Source organism: Microtus ochrogaster, chromosome 2, assembly GCF_000317375.1.
Source record: "Microtus ochrogaster isolate Prairie Vole_2 chromosome 2, MicOch1.0, whole genome shotgun sequence".
Taxonomy (NCBI): Eukaryota; Metazoa; Chordata; class Mammalia; order Rodentia; family Cricetidae; genus Microtus; species Microtus ochrogaster.
The window spans coordinates 16845875-16863434 of NC_022010.1; the positions used below are offsets into that span (position 1 = coordinate 16845875).

The window sequence follows — 17560 nt, forward strand, 5'->3', positions numbered from 1 at the left end:
ACACCACAATTTTATGAATGAGAGAACTGAAGCACAGAGAGGTTAAGCAACCTGCCCAGAGCCACACAGGCAATGGAACGAGGAGCAGGAGCCCAGGCTAGCCCACAGCTGTAGTCCCATTTTGCTGTTCCACAGAGAACACCCCATGCCAGGAACTCTCAGATTCTGATCACTTCCTCTCCCCTGTGTAATGTCCTTGGGGAGAGAAAGGCTCATTGCTGCCTAGCATCTGAGGAATCCGAAGCCATTTGCCCAGGCACGCATAGCCTTCCTGTGTTCCCTGGAGACTTTCATGTGTGCTGCCTCTGGGGAGTGCGAGTGGCGGGGGCAGGTGACAGATGGTGGAGGGACGCAGGTGACAGGCATTCACAGGTGTCTTGGATAGCCGTCAGATTGATGAGGGTTCTGTCTCACTTGCAGGACCGTGCTGCTTCCCCTCAGTTCCATTTATCATGATGGGAAATGGCGGAGAAGCAAAACCTGAGTCACAATGACACAAAACTTCCCTTGTCCAAAGTCCGGGCAACTAGCACAGTCGTCAGGGCCACTTGCGAGTGATTGAATGCCCTCTGCGTGCCTTCGTGTCCCTAGCCTGGAAGCTCAATAAGGGCCATGTTAATACCACCCTGCTTGGCAACTGGGAGAGGCGATGAGTGAGCAGAGGGATTCAGGCTGGATGGAGCAGGGAGAGAGGAGGTGGGAAACAGGGACAGACAGACAGACAACATGGTTCCTACTTACCGTCCAGACTGAGAATCATTGTGAGGTAGTGCAGCAGCTGCTCCGGCCTTCTCATAGTGGGACCACATGGTTCAGCCATTTTCCATGCTGGTTCTGGGACCAGAGTACAAGCCACCACACCTAGGTCTGCTGGGAGGATTTGGTCATGCTGGTTCCCCCTGCAGCAGGAAGCCATCTGTCTCCTCTGCATCCCAGGATTCACGACCATGCTAACTGGCAGCCTGAATAGTGGTGGGGGTCACGGAGGCCAGGTTGGACTTTGACAGGAGCCTGAGATTCACAAAAACAAAAACTGGTCTCTGCAGAACAGGCTAGGGAGCCATGGTTGTGTGTAAAGGTGTGTTCTTGGACGTAGATACTGAGGCATGAGCCAAGGTGCAGGTATTCTCCTATGCCAGTGGTTCTCAGCCTGTGGGTCACGACCCTTTGGGGATTGACTGACTCTTTTATTAGCATTTTAGATCAGATATCCTGTATATCACATATTTTCATGATGATTCATAACAGTAGCAAAATTACATTTATGAAGTAGCTACAAAATAATTTTATGGTTGGTGGTCACCACAACCAAAGGAACTGTATTAAAGAGTCACAGCATTGGGAAGATTGAGAAGCACTGTCCTATGTGATGTGAGTCTAGAACAGGCCTTGAGCCCTATGGTTATCACAGCCTCTTAAAAAAAAGGGGGACAGGTTCTCAAGCATACTATGACACCCTGGTCATAGAGATACACGGGACAACCACATAGTACAGAAAGTACACATAGTACAGCAGCCATCAGTGAATGTCACTGTGACCCAGGCATGCTAAACATGATTTCACCTCTATAACATTCCCAGAGTGAAGGTCTTGGTTCTCCCTAGGTTACAGGGCAAGGAGCTAAGGCTCGGAATGGCTAGATTACTCACCTGGCATCACTGAGCTGGGAAGTGGCAGATGCAGAGCCAAAACTGGTACCCATGCTTGCATCCTAACTACCCCTTTCCTCACAGTATGGGGTACCGAGCAGGTTACAGTGTTGCCACCATGTTCATCTTCCTGAACCGGAGTAGCAACATCTGGCCAGTGATAATCCACTTCATACCATCTTGAGAGGTCATATGTTGCTATCCAGAAAGGAGGGTACAGGGATACAGCCCTTCCAGTGCTTCCAAATACATCCTGGGGCATGGGGGAGGTTCCCACCCAAGTCCTCCGAGTGATGGATGTGTCCTGGATGGCAGCAAGCATCATAAAGTTAATCAGGCATATAAAGACCTAACTAGACAGTGACAGCTACTTACAGTGGCCAGCTAATTGCTTGAGCATAGAGTGAGCGGAAAAGAGACAGCCATCAAATCAGGCTCCCTCAAGGACCATCTCAGCACCAAGCACCAGAAGGGACATCTGGGTGTTTGGACTCTAGGACTTCAGGTCTCTGAGCACTGCTCACATTAGGAGGTTTAAGGGGCAGCTAACATGACCCCCTTAGAGCAGAAGCTAGGCAGATGGTACTAGGAAAGCCAAGGTCAGTCAAGGTCACTGGGCTGGTTAGTTTTTTCTCAACTTGATGCAAGCTGGAGTCACCTGGGAAATGGAATCTCAGTTGAGAAATGCCTTCATCAAACTGACTTGTAGTGAGTCTGTGGGGGCATTTTCTTGATTGATGATTGATGGGGAGGGTCCAGCCCATGGTGCCATCCCCTGGGTTGGTGATCGTGGGAAGCATGAGAAAGGTTGTTGAATATGAGCCCAAGGGGCAAGCCAGTAAGCTGTGTTCCTCCATGATCTCTGCTTCAGTTCCCACCTCCGGGTTCCTGCCCTGATTTCCCTCAGTGACAGACTGTAAGTTATAAGCCAAATAAGCCCTTTCCTACCCCAAGCTGCTTTTGGTCACGGTCTTTATCAGAGCAGCCAAAAATTAGCTTGGACAGAAACTGGTACCAGAGAATGGGCCACTACTGTGACAAACCTGACCCTGTGGTCTTGGGGGTGGGGATCACGAATGATTTTAGAGCTCAGGGCTTGCACAACTACAGAGTGCTCAGGGCTTAATGAACCATTGCAGGAGCTTGGACGTAAGAATCGCGGAGAGAGAAGCAGACAGTGGCGGGCAGTCGGGCTTGGGAGATTTCACAGGGATGTGTGCAAGTCCTTTCCAGACTCTATGGGGCTGTTTGTGCGGCATTTTTTGAGTAAAGGATCTGCAATTTCTGCTCGGCTTGAGCTGAATAATTAGCTGTAATTAAGAAAACACCAACACAGCCAGTAACTGGCTAAGAGGAAGGATCCCCAGTCACGCCCTTCAGCATCTTGCCTGTGCACCTCGAGCTCTGGGATGTCTCTTCCTGTCTAATGAAAGGTGACATGTGCTCCCTGTGAGGAGTTAAAGTGCAGAGGAGAAGCCATCAGGGATGCTCCCTGTGGGGGACAGGGACAATGGTCGCTGCCCGTGTTCTGATTTTTCTCTTGTTTTCTCTTTGATGCACACAACAGAGATATTCCTATCACCCCCAGCCTCACTTTCACGGCCTGACGAATTCTGCACTCTGCCTTAGGGGTTCTCTTCCCACTTAGCAGATTGAGGTGAGGGTTCATATGAGGTTCCCCCCACCTCTTCTGAAGCAGCATTTGGTGCAGGGAGCTGGAGCTGGTCTGCCCAAGGCTTGGGAGTGGAGCATCTGCCTTGCCTGCATGAGGTCCTAGGTTCCATTCCCACAACCAACCAACCAAACAAACAAACAAACAAACAAAACCCCAAACAGTTCAGACATGTCCAAACTTCCAAGCAGTACAGAGCACAGAGGGAGCCCTTTAAAACTGTGGGTTCCTGGATCTTGCTCTGAGCCCACAGAACCATCTTCTAAGCATTGAATGTGCTCCCCAAAGGATCTAGATGGACCATGGGTTTGGGGACCATTTGCTCAAGGCTGCATGATTGAACATGGATGTCCAGCCTTAGTTGGACTGGTCACCAAGGTGGAGCCAAAACCTGATGATGAGAGCTTTGTCACAGAGCTGGGTGGTTGACAGGAAGTGAGGGGTTGCAGTGTGCCCCAAACTCTCCCCCTGAGACTGTAAGAACAAAGAGTCCTGGCGTGAAAGAGCAGAATGCTTTGTCAGCGGGCTGTGAACCAGCTGGGCATACATGGGGGCAAGGCTCCGACCTAGCCCCTTGCAAAATTTTATCTCTAGACTTAAAATCTCTGGCCCTAAGGGCCTTCCCACATTTGGGGCCGAGTGGAGAGTGTCCATGCAGGTGGGTATGAGATTCCTTGCTCCCTCCTGAGACCTGGGAGAAGAAAGGCCCACCTGCCACCTCATATCCTCCTCCTAACTGCTGTGACAAGGGCTGGGGGCATCAGAACATTTCAGTCTGTAGGACCTGGGCAACCTCTAATACATGCTCAGGAGACCTGCCTTAGACATATGGGCCAGCAGGCCTTCAAGCATGTTGGAAGAATCAGGCATTCTGGCAGGGCAGTTACAATGCGGGCTTGCAAGTGGGGCAATCGATGTTCTTATTGTCCAAGAAAAGCAGGAAACCCCTTTAAAATGCTCCCCAGTGAAGCACGTTGCAGATTAGATTGACCATAGCTGTGTGACCTTTGTGAGCCTTTTACCCTCTCTGTGCCATGGGACCCCATGATAGATCTATCCTATCACTTAAATCTGAACCACTCCCTTGGCCAGGCTCCTATGTTGAATATTTGGCCCCCAGATAGGGGAGCTCTTTGGGAGTGGCAGTGGAACTTCCCTAGATAGGCTTTGCTGGAGGAAGGAGGTCACTAGGGACCAACCTTTGGAGATTATCCCACCCCTGGTCCTAGGTGTACTCTGCCTCCTCCGCATGCTCCCTCAGTGTGGATTAAATACCTCTCCCTTCTTCCCACCATGATGGACAGAGACCCTCTGAAACTGTGAGCCAAGTGAAGGCCCCTCCCGCTAAGTTGTTCTGTCAGCTGTCTGTCACAGACAGTGAGCAGGGACTGAGGCGCGGGGGTAGAATTTTCCGGCCAGAGCAGTGGAAGAGGAGGTCACGACGAGAAGAATGTCACTGTGCATCCTGTCCCTTCTCCCTCCTGTGTCTGTCCTCACTCTTTCACGCTGTACAGTTCGGCTGTGCGGAGACCCTTGCTGGTTCACATGCTCCAGACTCCTTCAGATTAGCAAATGTGACCTCATCCAGCAGCCCCAACTAACAGAGATGAATTCGGGCTGGCTCAGAGGAGATGGGGTGTGGGGCTCTCTGAATCTCCTGCCTCTCCACCCCACACACACACAGCTGGCACTGCAGAACCCTCAGGGCACCAGAAAGCAGAGTTTGGCAAACACTGGTGTGACCACTGTTTCCTGGGTGAGAGAGCAGAGAGGGCTGACACCCTAACATCAGGATCCTACACTAAGGGGCTTTGTTTTTTGGGTAGTTGGTCTGTCTTTCTCTCCCTCTTCCCTCCCTCCCTCCTCCTCTTCTCTTCTGTTGTCTCTCTGCCTCTCTTTTCATGTATGCGCAGGTTCACATTAGCATGTGTGCAGAGGCCCAAGGACAATTGGCTATGATTCCCCAGGAGATAATCCACTCTGTTATCCAGACAGTAGGCTGGGCTGGCTGGCCACTGAGCCCCAGGGGGCTCCCATGTCACTACTGTGGTTACTGGTGAGCACCCCACACCCAGCATTTTTTTTTTAAACTTGAAATTTGAAATTAAATTCAGGTTCTCATACTTGCAAGGCAAGCTCTATGTATCCAGGCTGACCTGGAACTCACTGAGTAGCCCAGGCTGTCCTTACACTCATAATCCTCCTGCCTTGGCCTCCCAGATGCTTGAATTGCAGGTGTGACTACCCTGCCCTGTCACAGGGCACAGAAGCAGGTGAGGTCGTTAGTGCAGCCCAGGGTTTAGCAATGACTGAGAGGCCATTGGTGTGGGAAAGGCAGTCAGGGTGAGGTTCCACTAGAGTCCAGCCCAGGACCGCTTGGCATGTTGCTCTGTGCGTGGCAGTAAGGGACAGGGCCTGGGACAGACTGCTTGAATCTTGATCTCAGCACTCACTGCCTTTTGGCTAAGTGGCTCCCGTAAGCAACTTAGCTTCAGTTTTCTGAACTGAACACACGGGCACAGAAGCACAGAGGATCGTTCCAGTGTGCCAGGGTGGTGGCAGGATAAACTCATTGTAGGTTGCAAGCATCCTAAGTAGGAATGCATATGACCGTCCCATGTTAGCGACCCACAGTCAAATGCAGCAGCTTTCCCTCATGATTGTGAGGCTCTCAGGCCCACTGCTGCTGCACACTGTGATGGAAGAGGACCACACCATGGCATTTTTATCTTCTAGCAGGAGATAAAAATTACGGGCAGTTTCTGTCTATTTATTTAATAGTTATTTTCATTGAGACAGGGCCTCATGTAGTCCAAGCTGGCCTCAAACTCAGTACGTAGCCAAGAATGACCTTAAACTTCTGGTTGTCCTGCCTCTACCTCCCAAGAGCTGAGATTTATAGGTGTATGCCACCACTCCTGATTTGTGTGAATGGGACTAGAACCCAGGGCTTGGTGAATTCTAGACAAATGCTCTACCACCGAGCCATGTCCCCACCCAGGATGGTTTTAAACTGTCTTTCACACCATGGCGAAGTAAAATTTCTTGAGCCGGAGATAGCGGGAATCCTGAGTTCCGGAGTTTGGGAGATTTGGTCAGTTAACCCACATGAAGTGTTAACCTCGGGGCCCATTACACAGCAAGTGTACCTCAGGGGCAGCTAGCGCCACCTGGGGCATTCTGGGACCAGTTACTGCCTCTGGGGGCCCATAGGGATAGTTTATGGGGAGAGGTGACTGATGAACGTGCTGGGCCGAGTGTGAGCCTGGGCTCTGCACTGCCGCCCCTCTCTAGTGAGGTGTAGCCTAGGTCACAGTGGAGGCACAGTGGCCTATAGGCTGCTCCTCACTCCTCCCTTGTGGAGACTCATGGGGAGAGCACTGGAAAATGATTTTCAGGAGCCCAGGGGCCCTCAGACAGAGTCCACATTTGATGGCTGTGGGCAGGGCTGCCAGGCAACCCTCTGGAGGCTCTGATTCCCTTCCAAGGGCTCCGTTGCCCTCAGTTTACTGGGGGCTTCACACCACAAAGATATGAGCAAACCCAGTTCCAGTGCCCTGCCCCGATGTCTAGAATAAGATAACAAGCCTTTTGGTTTTGTTTGTTGACATTGCTTTCATTTTGATTGAGACAGGCTCTCACTCCATAACCTTGAAACACAACCTGACCTGGGGCTCACAGCAACCCTCCCTCTACTCCTCTGGTGCTAGGGTTATAGATGTGAGCCATCTCACCCGGCTGCGGAAAGGGCAGGGGGAGGACTTGAGACTGGAAGAAGACCTTCCGGGGCTGCGGGTTCGAGGTTTACACCTATTGCTTCATTATCCAGTCAGAACCTGGGCCAGCAGCATTAAGCGGCATGTCTTCAGAGTTTTCTAGAAAGATCCACCTCAGACCCCTGTTTCAGAATCTGAATTTTGGCAGGTGCTTGCAGTATGCTTAGTTTGAAAGTGTTTGTTCCAGATGCCTGAGACCAGCTCAGAAATCTGGGCGCCGATCCCTGGAGGAGGCTGTGTGAGCTAAGAGAGGCCTGAACCTGAAGCCATCAGCACTGATGGCCGCTGAGGAGCCTGGACTTGGAGTGAGCTCAGACATTCTGGAAGTACTGGCATTGGAAGGCCTTTCCAGGGAAGGCTTCTCAGCCACTGTCAGATCCTCGAGAACGTAGAATCAGAGGTGGAGGGTCCTCCTCTGCTTGGGTCCTGGGGGTCCTTACTGCCTGTCTCTGCTCCAGGCGCCTGGTGGACCGTCTGGAAAACATGAGGAAAAATGTGGCCGGGGATGGTGTGAACCGCTGCATTCTGTGTGGAGAGCAGCTGGGCATGCTGGGCTCTGCCTGTGTCGTGTGTGAAGACTGTAAGAAGGTACCAGTATCACGCTTCCTTTCTTCCTTTCCTGCTAGACACCTGCATGGGGAAGAGGGATCTGGACTGATTTGGATGTGGATCTGGGGCCTGGGATCTGAAGGATGGAGCTTCGCCTCTGAAGGACAGTTGTAGGGTGTGAGTCCCTCAGGATTCTCAGTCTCCCAAGGTCGGCTTGGTTCTGGTTCCTTCCACGGAAGGTCTTTATGTCCTCTTAGAGCTGAGGTCTATGCAGGATGAACTCAGAAGTCTGGGGCATGAGGATCCTGACTATGGGTTAGTTAGTAAGTTAGATGTGTGGTCTGAAGAGCATGCTCTCTGTGTGTGTGTGTGTGTGTGTGTGTGTGTGTGTGTGTGTGAACCCACACGTGCATGTTTGTTCCCTTAACATGCATCGAGCTACAGGAGACTTAGATAGTAAAGGCAGGCAAGATGGCTCAGCAGGTAAAGGCACCTGTCGGACAAGCCAAGTGACCTGAGTTCAACCCTGGAACCCTGGTGATGTAGAAGACGAGAACACTCTGGCCACACACACTCAAAAGTGTATACTAGTAAAAAATATATATATACAATTTATTTTTTAAAAGAAATACTTAGAAAACCTCTCTCCAGACAACTTGGATTCTTTGGATTTTAAGAGCATTTGTCCAAACAGAGAAGCCCCTCCCTGAGTTCTTGTCATGACCCCCTGAAATGGGTGTATCCAGCCTCTCCAGAACAGAGACAGGACTGTCTTTGGTCCACCTTACCCCACTCAAGGAATTCGGTGATCCACCTAGCTAGAGATACCCATCATGCCACTGGGCATCTCCCGCCCTGTGATTGAAGCAGCTCATAGAGTACAGTATTGAGCTATCTGGGCTTGTGGCTCATGCCTTTAGTCCTAGCACTCAGGCGGCAGAGGCAGGTGGATCTCTGTGAGTTCAAGGCCAGCCTGCTCTACAGAGTGAGTTCCAGGACAGCCAGGGCAATACAGAAAAACCTGTCTAAAACAAAACAAAACAAATACAGTATTGGGGAAAGTTTGAAAGATAATTCATTATAGCAGTTACCCTGATAGGCAATTTTATGCAGTTATGGGTTTTCCTGTTTGTCTTCAGACAATGGAAGCTCATCCCAGAGTAGAGTATCCCTGTGTTGTCTGGCTGTTATTCAGACATTGCTTGTCTGCTGAAGTGGGTGGATGTGTGGTCATGGCTAAAATTGTCTCAAGTCTTCTGGGAAAAGAAAGAAGCCAATACACAGAAAGAATACACCGACTTTTCCTCAGAATTATGCCAGTGGCTTCCTCCATGTGGTGGGTGAGAACCCAGACCCCACAGGATGGACTTTTTGAGAAACCTCCCCTCCAACACTTGGGGAAGAATCCAGCTCTTGCCATTGGCAGCAAGACCAAAAGTAAAACTATTCCAATTGGCCTTGCTCTTGGGAAGAAGTGAGGAAGGGTTCTAGTTCTTTCCATGCCCCAAGAGATTTTGAACTCCTTTGCTCTCCAACTTCCTCCTTGCCTGTCCCTAGTCTCCTACAGCCCAAAGCCTGCCTCACCTGCGTGTGCTCTGTCCTCACCTGCGTGTGCTCTGTCCTCACCTGCGTGTGCTCTGTCCTCACCTGCGTGTGCTCTGGCCTCACCTGCATGTGCTCTGGCCTCACCTGTGTGCTCTGTCCTCACCTGCGTGTGCTCTGGCCTCACCTGTGTGTGCTCTGGCCTCACCTGTGTGTGCTCTGGCCTCACCTGCATGTGCTCTGGCCTCATCTGTGTGCTCTGTCCTCACCTGTGTGTGCTCTGGCCTCACCTGTGTGTGCTCTGGCCTCACCTGCATGTGCTCTGTCCTTACCTGCGTGTGCTCTGGCCTCACCAGTGTGCTCTGGCCTCACCTGCGTGTGCTCTGGCCTCACCTGTATACACTCTGCCTGTTTTGTCCACAGAATGTCTGCACCAAGTGTGGGGTGAAGACCTCCAACAACCGCCCACATCCAGTATGGCTGTGTAAGATCTGCCTTGAGCAGAGGGAGGTGAGTGGCCAGGCTTGTGTCTGGAGGTGAGGATGGGGGTGGCATGGGTAAGATGAGGGTGGGAGAGGGTGCCATGGCATTTGGAAGCTTGGGGGTTGGCCTGGTTCTTGTGTCCTAAAGGTTTGGTAGGAAAAGAACCAGCCTGAAGCTGGGGGTTTGGTTCAGTGGATAGTGTTTGCCTAACACACAAGACCCAGATTAAAATTCCAACATGGCTTGAATTGGGCACGGTCGTGCACATCTGCAATCTTAGAACTGGAGAGTTGGGGGCATGAGGATCAGGAGTTCAAGGTCATCCTCAAGTGCATAGTGGATCTGAGGCCAGCCTGAACAGAACATCTAAAAACAAAAGTAATGAGTAGCTGGTGAAATGGCAAGGCCTCTTCCTGTGCCAGAGTGGCCTTTTTCCCTCCTCTCTTTCTTTTGTCTCTTTTTTTGCCCTCTGATTTTCCCCTCCCCATCCCAGTACCTCACTTTCCGAGTCTCCCTTCCTCCAAATCTCTCTCTCTTTCCCTCTGTGTGACATAAGTGTATACACACGTGTGTGATGGCGTACTTGCCCAGGTGTGAACTTGTGGCATCCGAGGTCAACATCAAGTGTCTGTCACCATTGTCTCTGCCCTGCATTTTGAGACGAGGTCTCTTACTGAGCCTGGAGCTCTTGGCTCCAGCTAGACTGGCTGACCAGTGGGCTCCTGGGATCCCTTAGCACTGAAGTGACAGGTGCACACTGCCCAGATTTTACGTGGGTGCTAGAGATCTGAGGTCAGGTCATCTGTGTGTACTCCACACACTGAGTCATCTCTCCAGAACTCCCCTCATCTTTTCTCCCTCCTTGCCTGTTGTCTTTCTCATCCCCTGCTTTCTGCTCCTCACCCTCTCCCTTCCTCCATGATATTTTATCTCTTCGCTCTTGATTCCTTCTCTTACTTCTACCTCAACCTCTGCCCCCCCATCCTCCTTCCCTTTTCTCTGTCCATTTTCTTCTAGAATCCTTCTCTTGCCCACACCTGCTTTGTGTTATTGATCTTATCCCACGTCATCCCAGTTTCTTTACCAGTCATCCCCTGCTGCAGATTCTTGCCTTGGAGAGATTGTTTTAATGGTCACATTTTCTCCCTTCAGCCTAAGGACAACAGGACACACAGGGAAGGTTTGATGAAGGTTCTATTCATGGCAGAGTGGGGGACACCAAAAGTGGAGGGGACCCTCCAATATGAGTGATGGCAGGGCTCTGAATTCACTTCCTGGTCTGAATAAAAATAGGAAGGAGGGCACAGTAACCAGGAAGAAAGGTGAAGGGAATAGGAGGTCATCACCACCCAGCAGTAGGGAGAGAGCCAAGGGGATATATACCATGACTCCCCTTTCCGCATCTGCACACTCCTCTGGTATTCTCTTGGACCACACCAGCCAGAGAACCAAAGTTGTGGGAGCCCCGTTATTATGTGCCACACTGGGTAACCCTGTAGAGCATATAGCAAGATGGGAACTGGCGATCTTCCAGATGTCCCTGTATCATCTTGTCTAATCTGAAGTCATGATAAAAGCTTGGGGTCTTGAAGAAGTTGTCAGGGATTAGATCATCTGTTTTATTTTGTCCCTTTGAGGCAAGGTCTCATGTAGCCCAGGATAACCTCAAACCTGAATTCCTGATTCTCCTGCCTCCAAGTATTGGAGCTTTTAGGTACATCCCACCTTTCTTACATCAAGTACAAGGCCTTAGTTACAAGATGAGAGAATTGGCATTGAGCCCACACTCTTTCCCTTTCTGACGCTGAGCTATTGGACTGATCTTTGACATGGCAAACATTCAACTTTCTCTGTCAATAAAATGACCATCAGGTCATGGAACAAATGCATGTGGCCACTATCAAGAGCTATGGGAACAGAGATAAAAACTGGCAGTTGGCTGCCATGTCTCCCACACTGCCTTCTTTTCTTCCCAGGTCTGGAAGCGCTCAGGAGCATGGTTCTTCAAGGGTTTTCCCAAACAGGTTCTTCCACAGCCTATGCCTATAAAGAAGACCAAGCCCCAGCAGGCTGCTGGTGAGCCTGCTGCTCCGGAACAGCCTACGCTTGAATCCAGGCACACAGCCCGAACTCCAGCTCAAGGTAGGACAAAACCAACCCCTTCCAGAACCTTGGACAGGTCCTGGCTTACTGGTCTACCTGGAGGTGTCCTAGAAAAGTTCTTGTTGCCAGTCAACTTCTGGTCTCTAATCTAGGATTTCTTAGCCCCTTTGTTGTTTTCCATGAACCTGTTTTTGGGAGGGTAGCACAGGGAACTTTCTAGAAAAGCCAGCTTGCCAAGTACTTTGCTGTTTTCCTTTATGGGAAATTGAAAAGCACAAAATAAGAAATTAAAATTAGTAATTGGGAGAGTATCCCACTCACCTGAATATACCATGGAACCTGTGGAACTTGGACCTGCTAAAAAGGCTTTCCTGGTTTTCTTGTGTTCCTTCCTCCTCTTCCATCTCCCTTTTTTCTTCTTTCTTCTCCTCCCTCCTAATTTTTCTTCTCCCTCTCCTCCTCTCTGTTCCCTCCTCCCTCTCCTCTCTCTTTTTCTTCTTCTTGGGCAGAATCTTATATAGTCTAAGATACCCTGGAACTCCCTTTTTATCTGAGATTTGGTGACCTTGAACCTTAACCTCCTGCCTCTACCTCTCAAGTGCTGGCGTTATAGGTGTGCTATACCATGCCTGATTTTCACTTTTGTTTCTTCTATTGACTGTAAACAATTCTGCAACTGGACTAATTAAAAGTGAAAGATGAATAGAAATGAAATTATCAAAGGGAAATTACCAGCACTATTAATATCATGGCTGTTATCTGAGTATAGTTATTAATAATTAAAGTGTTCATTAAAAGAGAGAGAGGCAAATAGGAAGAAAAATGACTCCATAAAATTGCGTTTTCATTGGACAGTACCACTTAGACTGGCCAGACAAAGCCCTTATAATAATCCCAATTAACACTGGATGGTAAGATCAACTGGAGCAGCAATGCTGGAGCATCATTTCTCAAAAGAGAGCTAGAGATACAGGGCTCGAATCTAAGTGCCTGACCTGGTCTCTCATAGGACAACTTCTCAGAGTAATGGAGCCCAGTGCCAAAGGTTTTCTCTACAGAGTGTCATGAGCCATTTCTACTTCTTGTAGAATCACCAAGTTGTCAATAGCCACTGTGTCCCTGAGGAGTGTACAGTCCTACCAACTATCCTTCCTCCTGACCACTCTTCCCTCTCTCTCAGGGTGTCCAACCCACAGTCCACAGGTCACATGCAGCTCAGCATAGTTATGCACCCCAAACAGAACTGCAAATTTATTTAGAACAGAAGCAGAATTTTTAGTCTTTTTTTTTTTGGTAATGTGGCTGTGTGGTGCTTGATCATGGATTCACAGATAACAATGCTATGTTGTGGTGTCACAGGTTGGACAGACCTGCCTGTCTAGGCAAAAGAAATGGCCATTGTTTTGTTGGCCTATGCTTTTGTCTCCACTTACAATAAGGAAGTGAGACACTAGGAAGAAGCTTAGGGGAGAGGTTGGAGGGAAAACTTACTTAATGCTTCAAAACTTTTTTCAGTAACAGGCTGGTCCCCTTGTGTATCTCTGAAGTGAGAACTCTACAGACACCAGAAAACTAGCTCTCTGCATCATTTCTCTCTCTCTCTCTCTCTCTCTCTCTCTCTCTCTCTCTCTCTCTCTCTCTCTCCAGGTGACATGGAGGAGAGGAGGGCCCCAGGTCAGAAGCCAGGTGAGTTCTGCCAACTGTCTTCCACCTCGCCCTATCACTTCCCTCTCTCTGTTTTAAGCCATCCCTTTTCTTGCAGGCCCTGATTTCCCCTCTGCTCCTGGGCGAGGAAGCCATGGGCCTCCCATGCGCAGGGCCTCTGAGGCACGAATGAGTACAACTGCCCGGGATTCTGAGGGCTGGGAGCATGGTCATGGTGGGGGTGCTGGAGATGCCAGCCGGAGCCCAGCAGGTGAGCAAGGTAGGCATGTGCTGTCTTTATTGAGTGCCTACTGTATATCATGTTTTGTTTCTAATGTGGGTCTCAATGTGGTGGCTGAGTGTTCAGGACTTAAAGTGGTCTCTGGTACCCAACCCCCAACAAAGAAAAAGAGGGAGAGGGAGAGAGAGAAAGAGAAAGAGGAAGAGGGAAAGAAAGAGAGGAGTTATCTTACTGTAAGCCCAGGATGACTTTGAACTAATGATCCTCCTGTCTCAGCCCCACTTGCCAAGCACTGGGATTACAGATGTGCACCTCCATTCCTGTCTGCTCAGCATTCACACCCTAAATTGTGGGTTTTATCTCCCTTATCACTGTGACAGGACAAAGGACATAACCTAAAAAGAGGAAAGATGAATTTAGCTCTCAGCTTCAGAGGTCTCAGTCTCTTATAGAAGAGGAGGGTGTGGCTGAGCAGCTCAAACAGCAGTGGTCAGGAAGTGGATAGTTTCCTCCAGTGAGACTCCACCTCCTAAAGTTTCCCCACTTCCCAGAATGCACCACCAGCTAGAGTTCAGGTGCTCAACTCATGAGACTCTGGGGACATTTCAGCCCAACAGTTTGGTTAGTGCTTCAGTTCCCTCCTTCCTGACAACAGACGTGGGCCTCTCCCATCTGCTGCCCATACCTGCTGGTAAACCCAGGGTGCAGATGGACAGAGGATGGATGTCTGAATCTGACCACCAGAGTACATTAATGGAGCATCTACGTGTACCAGATGCTTCCCAGAGCTCTTCTACCAGGATATCTTGGTGACTCCTTGCCACAGCCCCAACACACAAATGTGAGGCTTTCAGCATCCCAACTCCACAGATGGAAAAATTAGACTCGGAAAGGCTCTGCTGCTGCTTCACTGCATAGCTGACAATGAGTGAAAAATAAGAATTAAACCTGAACTCTCAATCTCTTTTCTCTTCCAGGGGTGAAGCTTATATGGGCCAGGCCTTTTGATTTTGTGAAACACACAATCCATATTTATTATATGTAATTTACTATTTTAGCCATTCTTCATGTCCAGTTTGGTGGCATCAGGCACACTCAGGGTGTTATGTTACCATCACCACCACCCACCACCAGAACATCCTCTCATGTCAAGATGAGACTGTTGTATCCATAAAACCATAACTTCTCTTTGACCTCTTCTCTACTCCAGAATATCCAATCCTCTCCTTTTTATGCATAGAAACTTGACACATTTAGGTGGAATCACATATTATTCACCCTTTTTATCTGTCTTACTTCACTGAGTGCCACACCTTCAAGGTTCATCATGCTCAAGCATTTGTTAGGCTGTTCTTCCCTCTTTCAGGTTGTATACTAGTCCCATGAACAGATTAATGGTGTGTGCCACCACACTTGGCTGTTGGTTGGTTTTTAAATACTACCTACTCCCATGGGGATGAGTCAGTATCTCAGAGAGGTGCTATAGATTTGATTGGCATTTCCCTAAAAGTTGGTAGTACCCAGCTTTCCCTACTTGGGTTCTCCACAGAAATGTCAGGCTCGGCCCTTGTCCCATGTTTTCGACTGGACTCTACTGGTGTTCTTTATACCCAGGATGCTAACTCTTTGTAATTGTGTCATTTGTAAATGGCTTCTACCCCACTCCCCCCATGGCTCGCTTGGTCTCTTTGTGGATAGCGTCACTTGACTTTTAGGGATTCAGTTTTGATGAAGTCCAACTGGTCCGTTTCCTTTTACTTCCTCTGCTTTGAGCGTCACATCCAAGAAGTTGTGGCCTGAAGTTTGTCCTTCGTGTTTTCTCTGAGTCTGATACTTTAGCTTGTATGTGTGTGCCTGTGTAAGAGCATGCATGTGTGTGTGTACTTGTCTGTGTGTGAACACATGCTCATGTATGTGCATGTGGTTGTGCATTGAGTGTGAGTGTGCACGTGTGTACGTTTGGAACATTTCAGTTGACTTTTCTAGATGTAGTTAGTGCTTTTCATGTGTTATTCAACCCCTGAAGGAGAAGACAGCATCAGGATGTCCCTGACCACACAAAGTCCCTCCAGAGTCAATATCAGATGTACGGTATGGTGGTACTCACTTGTGATGTGACTGTAACCCCAGTTCAGGAACGGGTGGGGCAGAGACAAGCAGATCATGGGGTTCACTGGTCAGTCACCTGAGATGCAGCACTCTGGGTTCAGGGGGAACCTTCCCAAAAAATAAAGTGGGGAATGGTAGAGGGAGGTACCCAGTGTTGACCTCTGGCCTCCACATGCATTCCCCACAGACGGAAGTATATACACGTATGCACACCCATACAATGTCCATGTCCCCTTATCTGGAAAGCTCCTAGCACCACCTACCCCATGCTGAGCTGACTTCACTGCCCCCTCCCTGAGTTCCCAGATGGAAGGACACAGCCCTAGCACACATCACTGCCCAGGTCGGCTTCCCCAAGCTGCTACCTGGCACATGACTCTTTGCTACAAATGGCTCTTGAGCCCCTCTGTAATCGCAGCGCTCTCGCTCCCTTCCCAGCCTGTTCCAGGATTCCTGCTTGAATGCAGGCTAAGGTGCGCAGGGGAATGGCCCATTAGTAACACTAACTCCTGTGCCATGCGCTGCTCTGCACTGATCTTATGATTAAACTCTGCTTCTGTCATCTCGTTTAATCCCATTGTCGGCGCATTGGGGGCAGGTTCTAAGCAAGCATGCTACACTGATCCATGCCCACAGGCCCATTTTAATGTTTTGTTTTGAGGTTGGTTCTGTGTCCCAGGTGGGCCTCAAATCTGTAAGCTTCCTGTCTCTGCCACCTGAGAGGCGGAGATGACAGGCCTGTACCCTTGGCCCAGTTACCCTGTGCTTTAAATAACTGTAGCCACTGAGATTCACCCAGAGGGTCTGGGCACCAAGGAGAAAACAGAGGGACCAGAGAAGGGCAGCCTTCCGTGAAGCCTCATGTATTTGTGTGTGTGTGTGTGCATGTGTGTGTGCGTGTGTGTGCATCTGTGTGTGCATGTGTGTGTGCGTGTGTGTGCGTGTGTGCGTGTGTGTGCATGTGTATGTGCATGTGTGTGCATGTGTGTACATGTGTATGCATGTGTGCATGTGTATGTGCACATGTGTGTATGTGTGTGTACATGTGTATGTGCATGTGTGTGTACATGTGTGTGTGTGTGCGTGTGTGTGCATGTGTACGTGTGCTTTATGCTTCTCCCTCTTTGTCCTGCAGGTTTGAGGCGGGCTAACTCAGTGCAGGCCTCCCGCCCTGCCCCGGCTTCAATGTCAAGTCCGGCACCTCCTCAACCTGTGCAGCCAGGTATCTGCCATGCAGCCACCATGTGCCCTGGTGTCCCCTAGCAGTGACCTCAGTTCTATCACCCTGCAGGACTGAAACAGGCTAAGTCATGAGCTCTTTTTAGACCCTGGGGTGAAGGGGGCCCTGTGCTTAGGGCAGGACTGTGGCAGAGGGGTGGTTGGTTGGAGCATCCTGTCCACTGTGAAGACACTGAAGTATGTTCTCATCCCCACCCCGTTTCCCTCCCCTTGCAGGGTCCCCTGGGGGCAGCAGGGCCGCTCCTGGGCAAAGCACAGGCAAGTGTGAACCCTTTCAGAAAACACATTTACTGAGTCTGTACCCCAAAACCTGTCTGAGGAGGCCTAAGCAGCCCACTTTCCAAACCCCTGAACTGTCCACACCCACAAGCCAGCTCCTGCAGCTCAGAGTCCAGACTGCCTGGTCCTTCACTTCCTACTGTGTTACTCCTGGCCAATGACTAAACCTCTCTGAACTTCATTTTGTTGGTTTGTTTGTTTTTTATGAAATGTGAGTCAGGCTAGGACTTCCTTCACAATCCTGTTGGGGAGGTTAAACAAACTAAAACAGTA

The 17560-nt window shown here is 49.7% G+C and overlaps 1 protein-coding gene across 4 annotated transcripts in view; it reads left to right on the plus strand.

Annotated features, from left to right (window-relative positions):
• Positions 1–17560, plus strand: part of Rph3a (rabphilin 3A) — an 81516-nt gene that overhangs the window by 46733 nt on the left and 17223 nt on the right. For 2 of the 4 annotated variants that reach the window (XM_026784374.1, XM_026784377.1), the window contains exons 6-12: positions 7557–7686; positions 9613–9699; positions 11649–11814; positions 13423–13461; positions 13538–13699; positions 16905–16991; positions 17225–17266. In XM_026784374.1, coding sequence (XP_026640175.1) covers positions 7557–7686; positions 9613–9699; positions 11649–11814; positions 13423–13461; positions 13538–13699; positions 16905–16991; positions 17225–17266 — 713 coding nt within the window. The remainder of the gene's footprint in view (positions 1–7556; positions 7687–9612; positions 9700–11648; positions 11815–13422; positions 13462–13537; positions 13700–16904; positions 16992–17224; positions 17267–17560) is intronic. The other 2 variants (XM_026784380.1, XM_005344485.2) reach the window with 2 other exon arrangements.